Source organism: Cheilinus undulatus, linkage group 19 (genome assembly GCF_018320785.1).
Source record: "Cheilinus undulatus linkage group 19, ASM1832078v1, whole genome shotgun sequence".
NCBI lineage: Eukaryota > Metazoa > Chordata > Actinopteri > Labriformes > Labridae > Cheilinus > Cheilinus undulatus.
Window position 1 is genome coordinate 9,356,665 of NC_054883.1, and position 24,914 is coordinate 9,381,578.

The window sequence follows — 24,914 nt, forward strand, 5'->3', positions numbered from 1 at the left end:
TCTGAAATAAGATTTCATTCACTAAAAAAACTAATTAAGGATTTGGAACAAACTTTGACAACAACTTCTGGTCCAAAAGGATAAAAAAATCCTAGAACCATGAACATTTTCTGTTAAAATCACCAACTGAAGATCACCTGTGAACCTTTTTGCAAAATTGCTTCAATCGGTAACAAGCACTTGAACTAAGCGTATTCAACTCAAGGTTACAACCTGAATAAAGTTAACACGAGTTGGAACTTGTAAGCTTGAGTTGAATAACCTCCTTTAACTGCTTGATGCATTGAAGCAATTTTAAAAGTATGTTCATGATTTGCTTTTTAGAGTGTAGTGACCATTATGTCCATTTGAAATTGCTCCTCAGGCTAATCAAACATTGCAGTCTTAATTGCAAAAAGTAAATGCAACCCAAAGCACACATATAAGGTCTACTTCTTGTCCTCAGGAACAGACTAGCAGCTGCATAGACCTGTCAACTTGTCAACTTTACTGATGTGTGATGACTCATTTTGCTTGACACCAACTTGCCACTCATCACAAGATTTGGCAACTATCTGACAGGCAATGTGTTCAGATAGCTGGATCCACCTCTTTTTCTCTGGAGGTCCTAAAGGTGTTCTCAAGGTTCAGTCTTAGGGCCTATTTTATTCTCCATTTATGTCAACAATTTGTGTGATAACTTGTTAAATGCCTTTGAAAAAAAAATAGACAAACGGACTGGATGAATGTTCTGTCTGTCGCATATCTACTGGCCAATCAGAGAAACAAAATGTGACAACCGCAACCGAGGTGCGTGTGTGAGCTACTGAGGAATAATGTGAACCATGGCGACTGTAGACATGTCAGTACACGACTTATGTCGTTTTAGAAAACAAAACAACTCACCTTTTGTTGTTTGCACTTGTATAAAAAAATGCTTGTGAGCTGTTGCTAAGAGTATCTCAATTATGATTTGCTATATATATATATATATATATATGTTGTTGTTGGTTTCAAACTATTACCTTCTGCTGTGGATTCATTCATGATTTCATCAATGACTAGTTGGAGTTGACTCAACTTTTATCATATGACAGTCAACTGTAAAAACTCTCAAGTCATGCAACTCCAAGTACAGACTAAAAAACCAAAGGAGACTGTGACATTGTGGCCCTGCTTCTCTGGAATGCTCTCTCCATTAACATACAGTTGACCGAAGCTTTAAGAAAGCATCTTAAATCACATACTTATAAACTGGGATTCAACTATCCAATGAAATTTTGTATACTGGAAATACTTCAGGGTTTTTTTGGTTCAATTACATGAGTATGGTTGCTGCAGTTCTATGTTTTGTGACTCAGGTGAAATATGTCCTTGCATAAGCAGCGGCCCTAAACCTCAAAACTGTACCCCTTTAAAAAAAATCAGTGCAAAAGCTCTAAGGATGTACTCATACATGGCCTATTACACTGTTCTGTGCTGATGCACACTTGCCACTTTTACACTTTCATCATGTCATGACATATAACCCACAGTTTACAACACACAGTCTAAGCGAGTCAGAACAATGGAGAAATACATTCACAACATGACAGCAACTTTACCTGTGGCTTATTTTGAATTGTTTTGGTCAGATATGGCTCTCTTACACTCCACCATTGTTAAAGTAATTGTCAAGAGGAATGTCTTATTGTTATAAGTCATCAAATGACTTTTGCTTATCCGTGCTTGTGCATGTAACTGTATCACTTCCATCTATGCCAGAGCCAAGGTAGTGAGCTGTGCCTGAGCATGGTATGGAGCACTCACACTGGCCAAACAAACTGAGCTTTGGGGGTAAAGCATGTTTTGGCACGGTATGAGTTGCCAAGTGTGGCTGTGCCACCATTGCTGGCGGCAAAGTTTACAATAGCAGTCTTGGCCATAGGTGGACATAAGCATTGCTAGACTTTGAGGAAAGATTTCCTTTTCATTTAGGAAAAAAGTTGTTGATTATATTTGTATAGTCAGTGGTTTTGCTTTAAATGGGTGGAAATAGGAAAGTTTCACATAATTCTATATGAGAATTCAGCACAGACCACAGTAATAGTCAAAATAGTATATAAACTATAAAATGCCTCTTTTTTTAAATCAAAGCCCTTTATATTGGTCTTATAACTTCATGATAAAAGAATAATGGTATAGCATGGAAAAAAAACATCAGTTCACATTTTCTTTTTTCTTTTTCTTTCATCTGTACCTCATGTCTAAGAAAAAGCACCTTCTTTGGTTTTCTGAGCTCTTTTATTCTGAGAGGGATGTTTCACAGATTAACCCTAGTGTTGCACGTCCATATGTTGTGGATACTTGCTGAGGATTTCCTATACCTTAATAGTCCACTTTAAAGTGATCAAGGTAAATAATGCTGCAAAATATACCAGTGTAATGTCAAGACATGCAGCTTTACACTATCAAAAATTCGACCCCATCTACTGTGAACGGCAAGAGGCTACTTCATTGTGCAAAGCATGCTGGGTTTCACAGTGACACAGGCCAGGTTTGCGGTGCCACTTTATAACAGCTTTCCTCCCTCATTAAGTCATAATCCTTCAATTAAAGAAAACGACAGACTACTTTCACGTAAATAAGCCTTGTGGACTTCTTAATTAAGAACTTAACCACTATCAACATTACCAGGGGCTCAGAGCTCAACTGCTGTGCTCATGGCTAGCAGGATTGCAAAATCCTCATGGTGGAAACAGATGCTAATAAAAGAGCTTATTTTGGATTTTGCAGAATGCAATAAAAATGATCATGCAGGAGGGCTTGTTCCCTTGAAAACCCCAAAACAGACAGTTGCTTATTTACCTATGCAACATACAATAGAAATAGCCTGTCGAAGTCAAGAAAGCAAAATCCATTACCTTCTTACTTAAGTTCATATCTTTGGGTCAGAAAATGAGCGCTAAACCTTCAAAAATGCAGCTGTATAGTATTCAAGGTTTTCTATGAAACATCAGAAAGCGACCCCAAAACCTCAGAGGACATTAAACATTATGAGGAGCACCACTTAAAAAGCAAAGCCATCAATTCAGCCACCTTAGGACACCTTCAGTTTTGACACCATTAAACAACACTGCAATAACCTCAGGTGGTGAATCAGCACCCACCTCTATCTGTGAGCTGTTGTCTGTGTCCTCCGCTGACAGCAGGCCCGGGAACCCCTCAGGCTCCTCCTGCTCCGGCTCCTGGTCCTGCTCCTGACTGGCCCGGTTACTGTCCATGTTACGAGGTTTAGGGGGGAGCCATCTCCTCCACCTGTGACTGTACAGCTTCACATCCACTGCTGCATCCTCCTCGACCGCCTGCCCCTGCATGTATGAGTAGGAAACCCCTGTGGAGACAGGAAAACAAAGATTGAGCAACATAATCAGTGAATTTTACAAGTAAAATAGTTAGATATGACTGTAGAAATCTCAGTTTCACCATCAAAAACATTCAAATGAAAAGAGGCAGGGACTGCTCAGGCTATTAATCTTATGCCACTGGCTCATAACTTTGTCTCTACAGACTGGGGAGGAAATCTCTGTGCCTGAGACAGATGCACATTAGGAATGACTCAGCAGCCGTCGCACAGACCAGTGGGCCACAGTCGAACACCATCACCCCCATTCCCTGAGTCTGAAATGAGACCACGGCAGCAGGTGAAAAATGGAGCTCTGTTAATGTAAATACTGACTGGATTTACCAAGCTTGTGATGGAGCACTGCATCAAGAGGGAAATTTGTTGTGGCATTAAAGAAACAGGCTCCAGAATGGAAGAGTTAGAACATGGAGGAAAAAGGGAGCAAGCATTCATTGCTGGTTTGATTCCTTTGGTTTTGGCCAGCAATTCAATGAGATAATCCATCCTCATTGTGTTTGCATTCGGGTATCAAAGTCTGAGGACCAACTCAAGCTCCTTATTAGTAAGTGATTGAAATGTACAAAACCACAAAGCAAACTAGGGATGTTTGTAGCAACTTAAATCACTGATGATTAAACAAAAAGTTTGGGGGTGACAGATGTAAGATTTATTTGCTAACAATAGCTAACATTAGCAAGTTAACATCCACATGTCTGTGTTGAATGAGGCTAAGCATTGCCATAGCAACATACAACCTAATCTCCCATTTTTCTATATCATAATACTGTCAAACTATGCCACATTATGAGATGTCATCAGTTCAGTGCACTGGTTTACATCCAGGTAGTAGAGCAGGAAAAGAAGGCCCTTTAACCAGAGCTATAACCCCAATGTAATCCCTAATAGAAGCCATTAACCAGTCACACCATAATAACCTTGTCAATCAGATAGATTAGCCAGATTCCATATCTGTCATTCACAAATCCATCTTGCAAAGCTAAAACAATTGTGCCAGGTCTGAGAAATGACTTGACCAGTCAGCATAGTTTGAGGTAAAAGAGGTGATAGCTACAGGTGGGGTATAGTTGAACTGAAAGCCAGTAGCAATGGCTGCCACCCATGTAGTGATTAGCTATGTAGCTAAAGTATAGTGGCAGTTTTATGAGAATGAGACCACATTTCTTATAAAACAAAGAACAGAGCGTCTCTTTCCAAATTGCTTTGGCATGAGTTTCAGATAGGTTTAGCAAATTGCTGTAAGTAAGTCGCTGTAAGTTGCTGGATGCCAGTACATACATGGCTGCTGGTGTAGCAATTAGCTTGGATGTAGCTACAGGGGTAATTTTTATTAGATCTGGTCAGCATTTCTTTATTACAAGAGGAGCAAAGAACCCAACTGAAAGCCTTTCCTGGCAGAGAGGATTTTTCTAAAGGTTTATTTTTTTGAACATTTTTGTGCCTTTATTTGATAGAGGAGGATAGCGGATAGAGTCAGAAACAGGGATGAGAGCGGGGGAGAGACATGCAGTAAAGGGCCTCAGGCCAGATTCAAACCTGGGCCGTCCGCATACATGGGGCGCGCGCCTTAACCAGTCGGCCACCTGCACCCCAGAGAGGATGTTTTTGCATTTCTCCAGAGTCCTGTCTTGCCTCGGCATGACTTTAATCCACCAACTGGAGAGCTTGTGTTGCTCACTGGAGCATGCCTCCCACCTCATTTTGTCTTTTCACTCTAGTTTTAGTCACATTTTAGTCTTTCTACCCTTGTTGGTTTTATTCCCATTTTAGTTGAGGAAAACTCAAAAACGTTTTAGTCTAGTTTTAGTCCATAAAAAGTCCTCACATGTTAGTCTTTACTTTTAGCCAAAGCATTTATTTTCTAGCCTAAATCTGGTACCAAATCATGGTTGTGTGTCCTCTGCACCCTGCCAAACCTGGGGTGCCTGCTTTCTACAGCTGAGAGGCAGAATAGATACAGATGCATTGTATTTTGACAGATTTACCCACAGTGGAGAAATATCATGGATTTTGAATGTCCGATGAAGACTAAATTATATTTTAGTTGAGGTTTAGTCGTCTTGATGAAAACTAAACTGACTTTTAGTCAGTTTTAGTCATCACAGATCTATTTTTGTTAGTCTTAGTCTAGTTTTTGTCATGGAAGAAAAGACTGTTGACGAACATTCTTAGTCATAGCTTTAGTCGATGAAATAAACACTGTTCTATGAGAGGTTTCCCAGATGAACCTGAAATATACCCTATTCATGAAACAGTCATCTGATGTGTCAGGTTAATACCATAATGCACAATAAACCAGACCACAGCTTGTTTTGTAGATTTATAATATGATGGTAATATACAGTGCTTAAAAAATTTATTGTTTGTTAAGCACTATATGTCAGCATTTCCCACAAAATGATGCTGTACCTGCATGAGGGAAGGGGCAGAGGAACCTCTTTCGTTTTAGTACATAAAGTGTATTCACAAAGTATTCAGACCCCCTTAACTTTTTCAGTGTTGTTATGTTGGAGCCTGATGCTACAGTTGTAAAACTGGCATTCAAAGGGACTGTTCTGCAGTGATGGCTGTCTTTCTGAGACTTTGTCCCATCTCCACACAGGGTCTCTGGAGCTCAGTCAGAGTGGCCATCAGGCTCTTGGTCACCTCTCAGGTGACCAGACTTCTTCCTTATAAGAATTATGGAAGCCACTCCATAATTTTTCCCCAAATCTGTATCTTGCGACAATCCTGTTTCTGAGCTCTGCAGGATGTTCCTTTGACCTCATGGCTGAACTCTGTCATGATGGGGTACTGAGTGTAGATTAATGAGGATAAAAACGTTTCTTTCTTGCTGAAGCATCAGACTGCAAGGTAACAAAAATGAAAATAGCAAAGGGGGTCTGACTACTTTCTCAATGCTCTGCATAATTAATTTTTTTTTTTTTTTTTTTTTGCCATTTTGACAATATTGATCAGCAGTGCATTTTCTGATTTTCAGATCCACAAATGAAGTTACATCACTTTTAAAATATTTCCCTTGATATTCTTTTATCCCTTGATGTCCTGTGGGCTTATTGTTGATGCCACATATTGCAAAATACTCCTGAACTAGAGTGCAGGGCAGCAGCTATCAGATGCAGGAAAATATTAGAATTACAGCATAAGAAGCTACAGATTAAATATGAAGACATTGCACCTTAGTTGATGGATTTATATGAGAGACATAGTAGTTGACATGTCTCTTGTGACACACCAACTATCTCTGTTAAGTGGATGGCGATTACATATGGTTTAAAAAAGGATGTGTAGTAGGAAAATATACTTGGGTGGCCGTAAATATACCTGGGTGGCCTGTCTGAAAATCACATATAGCTATGTAGGAAACACTACATGCTTGTTTTGCAGTCTTCAGGTACATTAACACAAAAATAAGTCATGACTAAGTAGACAATGGTGCTCTTAGCTGCCTATGACAAGACCTTCTGTTAGCAAAATGCTAAATGCTACTGAATCCTGCCTGTCAGAGCAGTTGCTATGACACAGTAAGCATGCTCCTTGTTTCTCAAATGGATTAGCGATGCTAAACCACCTTCAGGTATGAATAAGAGCAGTCAGAGATGGTCTGTTTATCTGCAGGTCCTGTGACGGACTGCAGACTTGTTTCCCTTCCTTCAGGCTAACGTTTGGCATGCTTGGATAAGCTCCTGCTCCCCATGACCCTAATAGGATTAAGCAGTTAAAGACAATTACTTATAAACTTTATTTTCATAGCGCTCATCCAAACACAAAGTTTACAAAGTGCTTACACGCTGCTCCAGCTATGCAAATTGTTTTGGCTGCAGGTTAGAAAATACTGCTGATTCCTCTACTATGACTCTATACTGCTTCTTTTTTATGAGACAGAGGTCACTGGGTTTAACTAGCAGAGTGCGTTTTCCGCTGCCTTTTTTCTCTCATGCTCGCATTTCTCTCTCCATGTCGTCCCGCTCTCTACCCTCTCCTGTTTCCTCTCTCCGGGCCCCCGATCAGTGCTTCTCAAGAGACGAGGAGAGAGGTGGTGAGAGCAAGTGGAGGCGCTTCAGATGCTAATTCACCCAAAGTGGAAGCTGACAGATTCACTTTATAATGAGCGTCTGCAAAGCAAAGAAGCAAAGAGACCAATCAGCTCTTTTAGAAAGGTGTTGATATACATCGCGAGAGTTTATCTGAGCAGAAGGCACAGACTTTGAAGGACGACTGGGGTAATTTGCAGCTAATTGTTTTTGGAGCCAAAGAAGAACAGCTGAAAGTTTGTGTCCCTTTTTAAAGTCATAATAAAGACCACAAATCAGACTAGGTATATTTGTATAATGTGAACCCTGGCTTGAATTCGTCATCTACTTTGAGTCATAACAGAATTGGCAAACATGACCAAAAGAATTAAATCAAACACAAAAAGATCTGTTTTTTAGTAAGGCTAACACAACATGCTCGTGCTTTTATTTTCAGTGGACTCTGCTGCTTTACTCTGAAAGTTGGCAAACCAAAACATGAAAGGCAGGGTTTCTTTCTGTTTGGTACTACCAGATTACTGTTTTGGCCATTACATTTTAGCCTTAGACTAAAATAACAACAATGATTTTTTTCTCTTTTTCACTCAGTTTCATTCTATTTTTGTTGTTCCTGACTTTTAATTTGTGTTCGACTTTTATATCTTGCCTTAATGCCTTTTATGTCTTTTGCTGAGCTCTGAATTGTCTTGGCTCTTTACAAATCAACTGGCTTTCCTTACAACTTAATCCATCTTTTCAAATAAAGGCCCTGAAAACCAAATTAAGCGTTAACAGAAGCTGCAGGAGAGAGTTCTGTTAAATGTTTGGCCCGTGTACTTTTCCCCGGTGGTTTTGCAATATGATAAACGGGACACTTTCTGTAGTTTTAAAAGCAAATTTTCGCACTTTTTCTATGGTAAACATGTTTTAACAAAATTTATCAGACATACTTCATACTCTCTTTAGAATTAGATGGCTTCCTGTGTTTGGTGTATTGTCCTTGTTGCCATAAGAAAGCTCGACCTTGATTTTTACTTTTACAAACACCCAACCACTTACCTCCATGTTGAAAAATGAAGCCAATGCAAAAGATACATAAAAGCACTGTTTATTAAGTGTCCACCTTAAGGCCGGATTAACCATTAGGGCAACTGGGCAATTGCCCAGGGGCAAAAAGTGTTCTGGGTTTAGTAGGCAGCAGATTTTCGGCAGAAGGGCGGCACTTGAAAGACCTTGCCTATCGGCACTTTGATGCCTTAATCTGGTCCTGGTCCACTTGATGCATCCGGTGATTGTCTTGCTGTAAAATAAACCTCCCGAGGCGTATTTCTCTTGCTGACAGGTTAAGATAGTCCTCAAAGATTTTCCACATTCATTTTACTGTCTACCTTTATGAGCCTTCCAGGGTGGACTGCTGAGTAGCATCCCCACAGCATGATGCTGCCACCACTGTACTTCACAGTGGGGATGGTGTGTTTTTGGGGATGTGCAGTGTTTGGTCCACATAGAGCCTTCTCTGATGGACAAATTCTGGTCTCATCAGACCAAATAACTTTTTTCCACCTGACCATGGAGTCTCCCACATGGCTCCTGGCAAGGTCTAGTCAAGACCTGATGAGCTTTCTTCAACAATGGCTTTCTCTTTGCCACTCCCATAAAGCTTTGACAGGTGAAGAACACCGGTAACAGCTGTTGTATGCAGAGTCTCTAACATCTCAGCCTCTCTCACTAGTCTCCTTCTTGCACAGCCACTCAGTTTGTGAGAACAGCCTGATCTAGGCCATATTTCCTCCATTTCTTGATGATGGATCTAGCTGAACTCCAGGGATGTACGGTGCCTTGGATTTTATTTGTATCCACCCCCTGACTTACACTTCTCAATAGCCTTTCCTCTGAGTTGCTTGGAGTGTTCTTTTGTCTTTATTGTGTAATGGTAGCCATGAATAGTGATGAACTAGTGACTGGACATCCCAGACGCACATCTTTATACCACAATCACTTGAGACACATTCACTGCACATTGTCCTTATTGTCCTCTTCACAAATACTGGACTAGCGATAAAATTAAAAAATAATTTAAGGATGACACTCCATAAGAAGAAGATCAATGCAAACCTATGACTACCCTGCATGCTTTGCACAACAATTATGTTCTTAAAATGTAGACATATGGTATGTTTAATTGCACAACAAACATATAAAAGACAATAATGTTCATGTTATCTTAATGAATAAACATATAAGGAATTCAAAGGTCAATCTTGGCACAACAAAATCCATGTTTTGTTTACAGAGCTTCATCCAAATTAGTTGCAACTTTGATTGAGTAGCATCTAAAAAGGTGTGACTGTGCAAAAGTTAAAATCACAATTTTAGAAGTTTAAGGTGCCTGCAAGAATTTGGTTTCCTTGTGCATCATTTCAGTCTTGTTTTGTGGTTGCAGCGGCTCTCTGGGCCAACTATTCGCTCTCTGTCTCTTTGTCACTTACCGCTAATACTTCCTGACACTCACTCCATCCCTAATGGTCATTAGTCACACCCATGAGGACAAAGTAGCCCAGGAAAACTTCCTGTCAACAGTTATATTCACTAATCCAAGAGGCACCTCCAAACTCCACTCAACCTACACATAAACCTCTATTTTTAGCTTGTAAGGGCCTTTGTCATTCCCTACATATATACAACGGAGAGCTGACAAACAGCAGATGGTTTAAAAATGCCATGACCACATCTTAAGTGCTTTGGATAAATGGCTGCTCTTTTCCCAGAAGTCTCTCTGTGAACAGGCATGATGAGTCACCCTTCAGAGGAGCACATGCACCTGCATTTCTCTTGTGAACAGCACCTCTGTGAATCAGCGGCAGCACATTCTCTTATTCACCAGGGGAAACTCAGGCTCCTTTGTCAAGTCTTTGGGAGGGCACCGAGGGCGGACCCCTTGTGGGACACCTAAAATAACCCCCCAGCAGGACGGGGCTTCTCCTCAGTGCAAGACTATTCCTCCACTTTTGTGTGAAAGGAAATCTTTCCCCTCTACTTTTCTTTCAGAGAGTCTGAAAGCCCCCGCATACCTTCACCCTGACTCTGTCGAGCAGCCTTGTTGGCGGGATTCACGCCTGTCAACACCTCTGATTCACAAACACCAGAGGGGCTGTAATTTGGTTCTACCTAAAACCTTTCAAGGACGTTAAGGAGGTCATAAAACGGCAGAATAAAGTCGCTGTCTGCACCCCTTCTTTCATTCAGTTTCTGCTTGTTTTCACGTCTTGTCTTTCGACAGCTCCCACCTGACTCTGCTGCAGACAGGAGACATGACAGCCATACATGACTGGCAAGTAGACGAGGTGGGAGGCTTCAATGCATTTTGGCTCGCTTGGAAATGTGGGTGTTCAGTGTGAATAATCTCAGAAAATGCACAAAATAGGCTCATCCCTTTTTAGTTTCTTGGCCTTTCTGTCTCTGGGTGTCAGAGGGCTTAATGTAGTACCCACTGGAAGCTGCTTTATCAGTGTACCAGCAGACACTGCCAAGACCTCCTCTCTTTCAGACTCTTTCACAGCTCTGACTCTGTGCTCATCAACTCCCCATTCATTTTACTTCTGAAATACTCCATATGGACAAAAGTATTAGGCCACTCCTTTATTTAAGTGTTTTAATCAGACCAATTGCAACAGGTGTTTAAAATCAAGCCACTAGCCATGCAGTCTCCAACTGCCACCATGTGTGATACTAAATGGATTTTTCTGGTACTTGAGGGGACTGTGGGCAGGCCAGGGGCACATGTTTTTGTTAATAAAGCCTGAAAAACAGATTTTTTCATAATATGTCTCCTTTAAGGCTTCCTCACATATTAACATCCAGTCATGATGGTTTTCTAATCCTCAACTCAAAAACAACTTACCAGGAACATTATTCACTGAACTGGCCTCTGATATAATTGCTCAAATCACATGCCTGTCTCCTTAAAGCAGGGGTTCTCAAACTTTTTGGGGCCAGTGACCCCTTACAGTGTGGAAAATATTCCATTGCTGCATGGACAGATAATCTCACTAGTTTTGAGTACCTTTCTTCTCAGATTTAGTTTTTTTTTTTTTAATCTTATATCAAGCCCCCCTTTTTGCAGTGTATGTGTTTACATAATGGCTTTTTTTCATAATAGAGCTTTAACTTCTTTTAGTGGATGGCATGTGGAATTCTGCTGACAGATTTCTGCCTCTCTCAAATGCTCCTTTTATACCCAGTCATATTACTGGCCTGTTGCTAATTAACTTAAATAGCTGCAAATGCTACCATGTACTTTCCAGCTTTTGTTGCCCCGTCCCTACTTTTTTGAGATGTGTTGCTGCTGCCATCAAATTCAAAACGAGCTTTTTCATGAAATGGATTTTTCATGAAATGGTAAAATGTATGGTTTTATGGAATTTGCAAATCATTGCAATCTTTTTTTACATTTTACATCGCGCTCCAACTTTTTTGGAAATGGGGTTTTACATGTTTTTTTTTTTAAAATCTACATCTAAATTTACAAATATGAGGGTTTTATGCCTGAAATGTTTGACACTGAGCCATTAAACAGCAGACTATTTAGGCCTTTAACGAGCCAAATTTACCCAGGATCCTCTAAGAGAAGAGGAAGTACCAACCATAAACCCTGTCAGCCTCTGATGATGTTAAAATGATGGCGAGGCTTCCAGTGTGATTTTTAAGCTAATAAACTGAATGATAGGAGATGTCCACTGGTTGGATTTGTGAGAGGATAGGTGTGAGTCCTCTTAACAATCTCTGCTGCGTTTAAATAGATGAGTGATGATATAATAGCAGCATCTTTCATTTTTAAATTAAACGGATGAGTCGTGGAGAAATAGAGATTTTTAATGATGCAGCTGCAGAGCCTTTAAATCTCTGTCACCGAGGTTTACAGACACATTAAACATTACTGCTGCTCCACATAAAGCAAAGTCAACACAAATTCCAGACATGCAAACTGTCTCAAATTATTATGCGGGGCAAAGTGTGCCTTCCTAACTTGCTGTAGCTTGCTTTTAAACATCCTCCCCTAAAAACGCAGCCTGTCATTAGAGAGAGACATAAACTTAAAAAGCTGACTGCAGGAGAAAGTTAAACCCAGGTAGACAGAGAGAGACAGCACCTGCAGATGAGATCCACTTTCAAACAATGCTCATAAAGAGATGAACAGCAAGAGACAGGAGGAAATTTGAATGGATAAAAAGGGAGATTCAGCTAAATCTCACATAATCAATGCCTGGGAAAGGTTAAGACAGGCAGTTAAATATTAAATACATTATTGCTACTGAGGATTCGATCATACCGCTGTACTCTCTGCATAATGTTAGTGTCTCTCTCTGCTCTCAGAGGCATCAAGTGAGTGCCCTGCCTGTCATGAACGCCTCATTACACCAGAGATCTTGTTTTGCCAACAATTAGTCACATCTTTCCAAGTCAAAGCACTGCAACACTAACGTCCCCTGAGGTTCAGATTAGGACTATAGATAGCAGCCCTGTCTCCTAAATTACATTCATTTCCATCCAGCACACAACAACAAGCGCTCTTTAGGGAAAACAGAGCTGTGGAGACAAATGGAGAAATGATTTGAATTAAAGTATTACATCGAAAAAATGTTTTTGTGCTGAATATATCAGTGTAATGTTAAGTGGCAATGTGTCATTTATTTACAGCAAAATTAGGATTCACTGTTAGAGGTGGCAGAATATGGCGATTTTTAACACAGGCAGTCAAAAGGACATTAAAACCTATTTAAAAGTAAAGCTCAACACGTCAGCACACACGAGTCGCTTGGCAGCCAAGGTCAAGCTTGATGGCACCTCTTTTGTCCGGACCTTTTCACTCCTGGTAATGCGCCCGGAGATCACCAACGGTTTTCAGGCTCTGGGGACATCTGTAGCACAACTGGGGGCTCATGACAACCCTACCTGACCAGACACTACTCTGGGCCGCGCTCACTTGCTACATCCACCCTTTACTCTACCCTAAAGGTGTGGACTTTTCAACAGATTATTTCCCATGGCCCCAGTAGTGTGCAAAGACATCCAGAGCACAACCTGAATTTGCCAATCCTCCTTCCTGCCAAATGGTGCCCTCAGACAGCTTACTTACCACACCTATGCCTTACTTCCGCCTCATTTTTTGGCCCAAATATTCCAAAAAACATATTTTGATTCTTCAGTTTCATCCAGGAAACACCTCATAGACAGCACTGGGAAAAGGCAGAACCTTCTAAGATAACCTCAGATGTTGATTGGCCTGATAGTCTCATCTGTCAAATACATCACAAGCCAATCAGAGCAATAAAACAAATAAAAAGCAAGTGCAAACTACATAATGCGAGCTGGACAGCTGTTGTCCTAACAAAACATGTTCTTCACTATTGTTGGAGCCAGTTGTAGTTGCAGCTACACAGGTAACATAGCTGCATTAGCCTTGGCAAAGTTAGCCTTAGCTACCTAAGCTAAGATAGCAATATTGGCTTAAGCAAACCTAGCATAAGCTATTGTAGCTAACAGCATTTTGCTAGCTTTAGCTACATTAGCTGAGTTAGAGTGTTTTCATTGATGCCAAGTTTTTTTCTGTTAGCTGGCTGTTAAAGTCCCTGTAAAGTGAAAAGTGAAATCCCAACTTTGTGTCTGAACACACTAGTTATGTTGTAATAAGGTTGCTGTAAACATGTGAAAACACTGAGCTCTGTGTGTGACTGAATGTTTTAGAATTTTTTAAAGTAGTCCATCTCTTTTCTGGCTTGGTTTAATTTGAGCAGGGTAAATATAGGAGCCCATGACATCATCTGTCTTGATGGGGAATTATCCCGCCCCCTTATGCAACAATGATATAAGATCACAGAGCAGTTCATTGTTTTGTTTTGTTCATTGGGAGGTAAATTTCCCAAATGTACCAGCTACGGTGGCCTTCAGGTCATTTAAAATAATATATTGGAAGAATTGTGCCAGAAAACAATAAATTTAATCCCCAACTTCTGTCTCTTGGCCAGGCAGTTGTGCTCAGATCAAAAGCATTTTTTAAACTTTAAGAGGATCGTATTTCTCCTGAGTGGGTGTGGCTTGGTCTCATTCTCACAGATACGCCCACATCATCCTAGAGCAGATGTTACAACAGCATTTTTCATGATTTTGAAGCCTAATTTATAAACTCAGAGATGTTTTTTTTTGCCTGAAATTTGGCATGGTGGTTGATAACACAGTGGTCTATCATACAACAAACCTAAAACACAAATTGTTTAATCACTTTACAGGGACTTTAAATCCTGACAGCAGTGGTCTGCAGAGGAGGAATCTGAGAGAGGTGGCCTGAAGCCAGAGTCTTGTCTTTTCTCTATATGATGCCGATTGGTGCGATCATTCTTGGATGAAGGGAACAAGTATTTCAGCTGAAAGCTTAGCAAGATGGATCCAGCTGATGATCAGTTCATCTGCTTTGCAAAGTTTTCAGGCCATGGCATGGCTTTAAAGTCTGACATTTGCGCACACTGATAACATCTCCCCTCCAAGCAATGGCTCAAATCATTCAAAAAAAAGAGGTTTACATTTTGGAACAAGCTTAATTTTTCTGAAACAAGAATATATAAAATTTGCATTTTGTTGCATTGATGTGAATGAGAGCATTTGGGTCTAAAAATTAAATATGGTTATGGACTTGGGACCCCTCATGCCACTGCAGTGGCCCCAGTAAGCTCTCCCTTTATCTCTCCTTATGGCTGGCCTTGCAGTAAGGCACACAGACACATTTTATTCCAGCAGAAATGCCAAATGGTATATGCTTTTAAAGTGCACTGATTTAAAGTCAGATTTGAATAATTAGAAAACAAGAGAGAAATTCATCTGCAACCTCTTTTATGTCACCCAAATGAGAAAAGAAGAAAGTGTGGGAAAGGGGGAGCTAAAAATAAAAGACAATTTTTCAAGTCTCAAAGTGTTAATTAGTTTCTGCAGAGCATAGAAGGAGACTAATGTTGCATTCACTGTGCCTGGGGTAACACTGGGCCTATAAAGAAGAAAGGTGTCAGGATTGCATGTTTTATAGGAAAGAAGGAAGCGGAGGTGATTTTTAAAGAAAATTTTGACCTTAACCTTTGCAGAATATTTCTAATTTCCCTTTGGAGTGTCTGCTCAAAACAACTAAACACACTGGACACAAAATCCAAGCAGAAAAAGCCACAAAGCACCCAGAGACAAACCCGAGCACACTGTATCAAACCCCTAAACACAGGGTTTAAAGCGCTGGAGCAAACCATGGCGGAGTATGCTGTCACCGCTGCGGCTTTCTTCATGTAATTGGTGGTTGACTTGGTCAGCGCAGGAAGAGTACACAAAAAAATCTTTGGCAAACAGACAGACAGGGCAGGAGACAGCGAGATTCATAGAGAGAAGTGTGCTTCCTGAGCAACACAGGCGTTCAGGAATTCAGGATTCCAGTCAGGCACCATGTCTGTCTCATATTTCAGGAGATTGAGTGACATACTGGAGGACTATGAAGCGCTGCTGTTGGCTCTGATTCCACTTCTTAACTGTAAGGTCTCAGGAGCCCCGAGGCTTTGATTCTCTCTTCTGTGAGAGCGCTCCGGCCTGGCAGGAGATGTATCGCTGGACACTGGGCCCCCTGCAACGGATTATTTCTCCTCCCTCCAGTGCTGACCGCTACCTGTATGAGAATTACTGTATTCTTACAGCTGGTCAAAACCGCCACCTCAGTCTGCTGTAATCTCTCAACTAAAAAACACAAAACCTTTCCTTGCACTTTCCCCACAGCCTTCTTAGTGCCTGCTCAACAGACCTTAAAATTGGAAATGGTCAGATCTGCGCTGCTGAATGGAGAGGGATCAAAAGGACAAAAGGGTGCACTTTATTCAGATATGCCACATCACAAACAATAGCCTCGACTTTATCCTGCGGGTTCACACGCTCTTTGGCTCAGCTTCTGGAAAAAAGATACACACCTAAACTCTACATCTGAGATGGCGCAATAACCTCTCCAAGAGATGATCTCTCCATTTTTCTAGTTTACAAAGTCACTGACTCACTTGTGTCTTACACAATTCTTGTTTGGCTGACTATACAGCTGCTTTCACACCTGGGATGAAGAATATTTATAGGGAGAGACACAGCGTGCAGAGGAAGCTAAGGTGCTTTAAAACCCCTAAGCACCAGATTGCCCTGATTTACACCAGAAGTTGTTCTCAGAGTGAGAGCTCAGTCAAATCTGAATGCATAATATGGTTAGAAATGAGCTTGGTGTTTAACCAAATCAGTGTCCACGAATTAGCTAAAAGACACCTCTTATAACCTTACATTAGGGTATACTAAGGTGGGCTAGGCCCCTTATCTCCTGTGAATGGCAATCTTAATGCTTCAGCAAACCACAACATTTCAGACAACGCTATGCTTCCAACTTTGTGGCAGCAAAGTGACTTTAAAGACACAGTTTGATGAGTTGGTGTAGAAGAACTTAACTAGAAATCCTGGGTATATTGATCTAATTTAGGCTGCAGCCCAAAGTTTTACAAGCAAGTTCAACAGCCTCAGAGCAATCTTTTCACAGGTTACCTGAAGTAGGAAGTAGCTGAATAACTATCTACAATACAGAGAATCAACTGATCTAAAGCTTCCTATTCATAAAACTTCAGTGTCAATTTAGTTTCACATCCATCGCGGATAAACCATGTTGACGTTGGCCTTAAAGCTCTGCTTTGTGTACTTAAAATTCAGGAAACCTAACTTGTGGCCACATGTCAGTATTCACGGACTATGAAACAGTGTCGATCTTTGTCAAGTCCAAATATCCCCAATTTAAGCAGATGTCTGTTTTACTCATGTTTTTGCCTGCTCCTCACAGAGCACACATCAGTACAAACCCCCATTGTTTTGTGTGTATGTCACCTTTTTGGTACGGATAGGTAAGATTGGTACCCTTACGGTACAGTATGGGTTGGTTTTTTGGGACCCTTTCCAACTTTTGCGATATGGAAACGTAAAAAAAATGTGTGCCTTGCCGTGCAGAACTGAACCGGAACACTTGGTGGAAATGACCAAATAGCCTTGATCACAACCCCGTTGAGCACCTTCAGGATGAGCTGGAACAGAGATTGAGCCGGACTTCTCCTCCAACATCTGTGCCTGACCACATATATGGTCTGCAGAATGAATGACCATAAAACCCTACAAAATCATGTTGAAAGCCTTCCAAGAAGGGTGGTTAAAGCTGCAAAAGAGGGGCCAACTCCATTTTTAAGTACATTTATTTTAATACAATGTCATTACAGCCCCTTTTCGTGTAACGGTCAGGCATCCAAATACTTATGTCAGTATAGTAAATTTCCTACATGCTTTATGTTGTCCAGCCAGTAGTCCTGCCACCATGGGCAAAGACAGATAACCCCATCCTTTCAGGGATCCTGTATGTTGAGACACAATGGTGGGTCATCATCACAAGAGTAATTTCAAGTCAGCTTTTTTCCAAAGAATGGCACTTTACTCTGTCTCCTAAATCAGTGTTTCCCAATCGTTACTTCAGATGACCCAATTTTTATGATGTCCAAGCATTGTAACCCATCATGAGCCATCTTCAGCTGGTTGGTTAAGCCGATGGCTGGTGCGAGCCTGGAAACTGTTAATTCCTGGTACTTTCTGTTGTATAAGCCTAGAAGAAGCCCCTTCACCATCACATCAGCTTTCTTCACATACTCAACCCCTTCACTGGCTGTCAGGTCTGAAACAATGCATTTCTTTTTTATCATCTTAGCATCAATAACTGTGACTAACTCTTTTGCCATCCAGTGGCTGGCAGAGCCTTGCTTTGTGTTTTATTATAGTGGAAAGGGTCCCTGTAGGGCTAATGTGTAACGCAGACATAAATGCCTCATTAGGTACCGTAGCAAAAAAATTCTAGAACTCATTTGGTGCCCCCCCCAAAAATCTCCACCCAGCTGTGGGTCCCGAACCAGACTTTGGGAATGAGTGCTTTGGCGGATTCTTTGTGGTAACTGCATTCAGTAAAACCGTCTAGCTACAGACCACAGCTTTCAGACACCTCCTCTTGCAGACCACTACTGTGAGAAGCCCCTGTCAGGACAGGTGTGACTTAATTTGCCAGTGCAACACATTTCCTGTTACATCCAACTTTATTCATGAACAAAATCTGGCATATATATTTATGAAATAACCACATTTCAAACGTTATGTTCTAAGCAACATCTCATGAATAAAACAGATAAAGTTCAGAGGTCTAATCTGGGATTAAATTATGTGTAGACCCATGTGTAGCTTGCTTTAGCTTCATTAGCTTTAGGTAAAGCTAAGCTAGCTATATATAGTTAGGATATAAGCCATGGTAGCCATGTCAGCTTTAGCTACTTTACATGAATAAAATGTGGGTTTATGAGATTTGCAAAAATGTAGAAGGTGTACAGTCTTAAGCTACATTACCTATATAGCTTATGTAGCATTATTAGCTGAAGCCTTAGCTACAAATTAGCTACATGGAGGATAAGCTTATTTCCTGTTAGTAGATTGTTTAGTCAGCTATATGAAAAGTTCTGTAGGTTTTGCAGGTCGGGTTTTAAGTTTTAATTGTTGGTATCCTGAAAGTTTTAGCATGTATTTCCAGTCTGACAGATGCTGTGTCTCACAGCAGGCAAACAGTCTGCAAGAGGAGGTGTCTTAGAGCTGGGGTCTGCAGCCAGACTGTCTAATTTTGTGTACCGTTTCCTCTTTTTCTCTGCAACACTTCAGTAGAAGTTGCCGAGGGTGGAGGATCTTTCTTAACACCTGTATTTATATTCTACAAAACACAAAGCAACCATGATAATAGATGGATATAGATTAAATGGTGCACTGACCATCCCAGTTACCAAACCATGACATGCTGCTACTTTGATTGAAATTAGTCCTGAGGCTACACTGTTGTAACAAATGTAAGAAGAAATAAAACCCCATATATCCAGACACTATAATCAGAACAACAACACACTGGCTAAACTAAAGTCATTTAGAACATATTGATCAGAATAGGTACTCTAGGCTAAAGAACCACTTATACATATCTGCTGCACTAAAAGTGATTGATTTAGTGAGAGGAGTCAGTGTGAGAAACAATGTGTCAGGCAGCACTGCTTCACCTGAAGATTGATTCCCTGTAGTGTGGACAGCCTTGTTCTAAGTGTGTGTGTCTCTATGTGTCTACAGTGTGTTCAGTGTTTGTGTATGGCTTGCCCGGCAGGTGGAGATTGATTGACTGTGTGTGAGTGTGAGTGTATTAACAGTATTTTTTCCACTTTCTTCCTGGGCCGAGGGCTCCGGGCGAGGCCAGACAGGGCCCTTGGGCCTGTCCTCGTCTTTCCTGCTAATCCATCAGCATCAGTGAGCCCCCCCACCCCCCTCTGTCCTGACAAACCTCTCCACCCTCCAATGTTCACTAAGTAAACACACAGATACAAGGGGAACTCTTAGCTCAGTTGACCTCCAATTTTTCATAGTTTAACAGAAAGTCCAGGTGTCTGAGATAAAGTGGGAAAAGCCCAATGACCATCAGATAAAACCACAAAGCCTTTAGGAAATAAATCACTGATTTCAAGTTTGATTAATAAAAAATAAGCAGCTACATTTCAGTTAATCTACTTCACATCTCAAACTCAAACTCTTGTAAAGTCAAATGCAACTAAATTGTAAACAAGCTAACTGTGGCTATGCTAGCTAATTGCTACATCCACTGTGGTAGCAAATCCATTCCAGCTCCCCCCCTTGTCAGTGTGATTGTGGTGTGTTTTACAGAACACATAAACACCTGTGTTATGACCACAAATCAACAGTTTCTAAAGATCCTCTCACACCATGCTTCATGTTTACTTTTGTTACCACGGCTGTGTTTGCTATGCTTCCTCCTTTGGGCTGCGAGTTGTCTAAGTGGCCACTGCTCTATTTCACATAATCTTGCTCATGCCTGCTCACCTCCTCAGTGTTTCCCCCTCACAACAGGATTAGAGATCGAAGAGGGAAAGATCCCTGTTAACACACCTTACATCACTGGAGGTCTGAGAAGAGTATGTAGAGATCCACCTGATTATCAGGCCTTTGCTGACTTTTGTTGTAGAGGGGAATCAGGCCAGAGATAGGCACAGTTATCTTGTAGTGTGACAGGATTCAAGCTGGTGCAGTGAACACATAGTCAGTAGGTAATACTGACTATTTATCAGGGGTGGAGAGTAACATCTACTCAAATAACTGTAATGAAGTAGTTTAGAATTAAATGAGTGTAACTGAGTAGGGATTTTTTTAGTATATTTTGAAATCAGTACTTTTACTTCTACTTAAGTTTAACCAGAGTGACTGTACTTTTCTTTTAATACAGTACTCTTGTACTTTTTCCACTTCTATTGACAACACAGTGGCACACTGAGAGAATGATTCCACATCACATCCATAAACAGCTGTTGTAAACCATAAAAACTGGAGTGTTGATATAGCAAGGTTAAACTTTTCTGAGTGACTTTAACTCCCAAAGTGTAATTTTAACTCCACTGAGTGAAAGGATCTTCAGTGTTGGAGTTATTTGACAATGTTAATCCACCAATGTTACTTCAGCTCTGTTGAGTCAGCTGATCTCACTTCCGTCCACTGCCGCAATCCAGATTGGGGGGATGTGTGGGCAGAGTTCCCCCTCATGCCTTTGGGCAGAGTGTTTTGAAGTGTTTTAAATGTGTTAACTTGTGTTTGAATGTTGCCTGTCGTACAGTTATCCCTGCTTGCATCATGAGTGAAGTTATCAACTGAGTTAGCTGCTCCTGTAAGACACACAGTACATGTTCGTCATCAGAATGCATTTGCCTTGCTATGAGATAGACTCTCTGATGTGAACTTACCACAGGAGACCCAACAAGCCACAGATTTTCAAGTCAATGCAGCTCTGTCGTATCAAAAGTGTTGTTTATCTATGTAAAGTCTGGACTAATATAGGCTTTTTTTAAAGTGTTAAATTTGATTTTATATAAGATCAATTAACACTGTCAACTTTGTTGTGAATTTATCATGGAGGTGTGACTTTACCTAAACAGCCTAGTTGGAGATCTATTCTCTCGTTCTTGCCAATAAGATCATATTTTACTGTACAACTCTGTAGTACTTATGGTAAACTTTAAATGAAATACTTCTTACTTTTACTTAAGTTAACTTATAGGCCAGTACTTTAACTTTTACTTGTACCAGAGTACCTGTACTTAATTTGAGAACAATACTTCTTCCATCTCTATTTGTCCACCTGAGGAAAAAGAATGATCCAAAGCTTGTAATATGCATCATGGACAACCTGTGCCAGAGCACATGATTTCCTGCACGTTAGAGCAGTGGTTCTCAAACTGGGGTCCGGGAACCCCTGGGGGATCTGCGAAACACAGTTTGGGGGTCCGCAAAGTCAGTGTGAGGGTCCTTGGAAAATGTTCTGCCCTGTAAGGGGTCCCTAGTCCTGAAAAGTCTGAGAAGCCCTGCTTTAGAGAGCATATTAAGTAACAAGCGAAAATGCTGGTCTCTGCCTTAATATGAGACACTGCTCAACCTATATGAAGTATTTCAGCAGCAGTAATGGAGCAAAGACAGTGGCGATATGTAAAAAGTTTCTGTTATTTGTACATTTTCAGTTCAGACACATGCAGTTTTAAGCTTTCAAAGTCATCATGGCCTCTTATGAACTTGAATCAACCTTATTGCAGAATAACCTTGTAAAGTCAATAGTTTGGTGGGAGGATGGAGGATATGGGATTTGGTCTAATTTTGGCCGAATTCCAGGTCTATCATCAGGCAGATCCAAGCTGAGACGCTTCTCCTTGGTTTGAGAATAACGGGACCAATCAGCACATTTTGAGGAAGAGAAGACAGTAGTTTAGTTGTACTGCAAACATGTAAACAATGGCGGTCAGTAAAGAAATTAGTGTGGATGCAGCAATGGCGTCAGCTTAATCAGAACTGGACAACATTTGCGTATTAAAAGAAGAGCGAAAAGTCGCACTGGCTGCTTTTATCAAAGGAAAAGATGGTTGTGCTCTTCTCCAGATTGGCTTTGGCATGGGTTTGTTTTACCAACTAGGCCTACTGAGAGTGGACAATGGTAACAGTCGCCGGGTAAAATCAGGTTATGTTTATTCGGGGTGATGCTACCTACTCTGTCGTATATTTTGTAGCTCTCACTGAAAAACAAATTCAGCTAAAATTAAAAAAAAAATCTCTGTCTAAACAGTAGTTTATCTGTGAGGATTAGATCTTGACATCTGCCTCAGAGTGTTATCTTGTAGCTCTGCTTTTCATTTCCTGTGTAATTGCTGACATGAATCTGCTAATGTTTAGTCAGAGATGCGTCCTCCCGTCAGCTGTGTCTAATCCATCAAGACAAATTAACGAACAACACGTTCTGTGGTTGTCAGGCTCCCTGCTCTGCCCATTTTCCAGCACTTAAAGCAGCCCTCACATCCACTTATGAAATTCCTCATAATCAAGTTAATTTGTTTCAAATACAGAACATGTGAGTAATACAGAACCTACATGCATTTCTCATATTTTTTCGCCGAGAGCTGGTTGATTTTTTTCAGCCAGAAGATGTAAACAAATTCCTCTAATGTCCCACATAAATGATCTTTAAAAACGCGGAAAAAATGACAAAATTTGACCAAATCCCACATCCTCCCACCTACACAGCCTCCAGGCAGACGAGCATCAGAAAGGCTGAATATAGAGAATGTACAGCACTGAGAAGTGTCTATTTTTCTCTTGTCCTTTCTGCTGTAAACACTGAGTGGAAAGAGACAGGATGCAAAAGATAGGACACGCTTATAGCTGCCAAACCCTGACCAGCACATTTCATATATCTGTTGACAAACTGTGAGGCCATCCAAGTCACACCGAGACTGTAATTGCTTCAATCTCTTCCCATTCAGAGATGGAGACTTCAGCTGCTTGCAGGAAATCAATATTAAAAATTGTTTACAACACAACCCTGTCAACTTGCTGACAGTTCTGTTGTGCAGAGGCAGTGTGTCACCAAACAGATGGCCGATTCTCCCCCTAAAAATCCCATTATAGAGGATTTGTAGAAAAGTGTATCTCATTAAGACTCTCAACTTTCCATTCAATCAGGAATGAACGCTGCCAAATATTTGCATTGCGAATTGAATAACAAGATTTCCTCATGTGAAAATATCTAATTATGCAGATCAAGCAAGGAGAATGTTCCATCTGAGCTCCTTTTGAAAGAACAAAAAAGCACAAACGTTTCTTTTCTGTTCAGACAAGCTTAATTAAATTCATTAAAATGTACAGTTCATCCAGTTCCTCATTTATTTTACTCCTTTCACTTTTCCTGGTAATTGAAATGGCACCCTGAATGACATAAGCAACTGTAACAGGATGTAACAGTCAAAGATAGTTTAGACAGTTGCTATGAATCCATAATTCAGGGACGATATCCTTCGAAACACTGGAATGTGAGATTTAAATTACTTTCTTGGAGATAAGACATAAAACATCTAATCAGATTCAGCAGAAATACTCTAACTGAGAAAGAAATGGAATTAGAAAAAAAGGTTGTAATTAGTTTTCCAAAACTCATTCATTCAAATCGGATTGTGCTCAAGTGAAGAAGTTAGACAATGTAAGGAAGGAATTTAAAGGGGACAAATTATGCAAAAATCCCTTTTTTGAGGCTTTTCTAACAAAAATATGTGCCCATGGCCTGTCCAAAATTCCCTTTAGTGCCACACCTGTTTCCTGAGAGGGGCGGAGTCAGGGGCGGGGTCAGACATGCAACAATCCAATACTGGAGTAACCTGACACAGATGGATGTGTGAAACAAATCCATCCGGAAAACCTTCAATACTAAGCGTTGGGAAAGGGCAGAGGATTTGAAAAAAACTCAGAGTGTTTTGTCTGTCAAATCTTTACAGGCCAATCAGAGCAACAGAACACGTTACGTAGCCGCGACCGAGTTGCAGCTACTGAGGAATAGCGCAAACCATGGCGACTGTAGACATGTCGGTACACAACTTTTGTCCTTTTTGAAAAGAAAACAACTCACTGCTGTTCTTTGTTCTTCTTTTAACAAAGAAATGTCGTCAAGTTCTGATAAAACTGGCGCTTTAGCAGCATCCATGCTAAGCCTTTCTGCCATAATTGCACTGGCCTCTTGTTGCTGTTTGGTTACGTTAGGACTCTGCTGCGCCTGAAAGTACTGCCCCTCGTCGCTGATTGGTCCTGTCACTTTCTAACCGGGCCCAAACGGTTCAGACGGGAGCTTTGCAAGATGCATTTGCCAGTGAGAAACAAGGAAACGGGCATACCCATCTGCTTTGCAAGGTTAATACTGGAGTGTTTTTTCAGCAACAGACTTCACAGGCATGTTTTGGGGACGTCTGAGACCAATATAAACTTGTCTTAAAAGGGTAAAATATGTCCCCTTCAAATCTCTATTTCAAGGCTAGAGATGTACTTGCTGT

General features: G+C 40.8%; 1 protein-coding gene across 2 annotated transcripts in view; it reads right to left on the reverse strand.

Annotated features, from left to right (window-relative positions):
• The window catches only part of plxdc2b (plexin domain containing 2b), a 175,016-nt gene that overhangs the window by 106,263 nt on the left and 43,839 nt on the right, over positions 1–24,914 (reverse strand). For both annotated transcript variants that reach the window (XR_005993389.1, XM_041814140.1), the window contains exon 2: positions 3,129–3,352. Coding sequence is in view for 1 of the 2 variants with exons in the window: in XM_041814140.1 (XP_041670074.1) it covers positions 3,129–3,352 (224 nt within the window). In the remaining variant the exon portion in view is untranslated. The remainder of the gene's footprint in view (positions 1–3,128; positions 3,353–24,914) is intronic.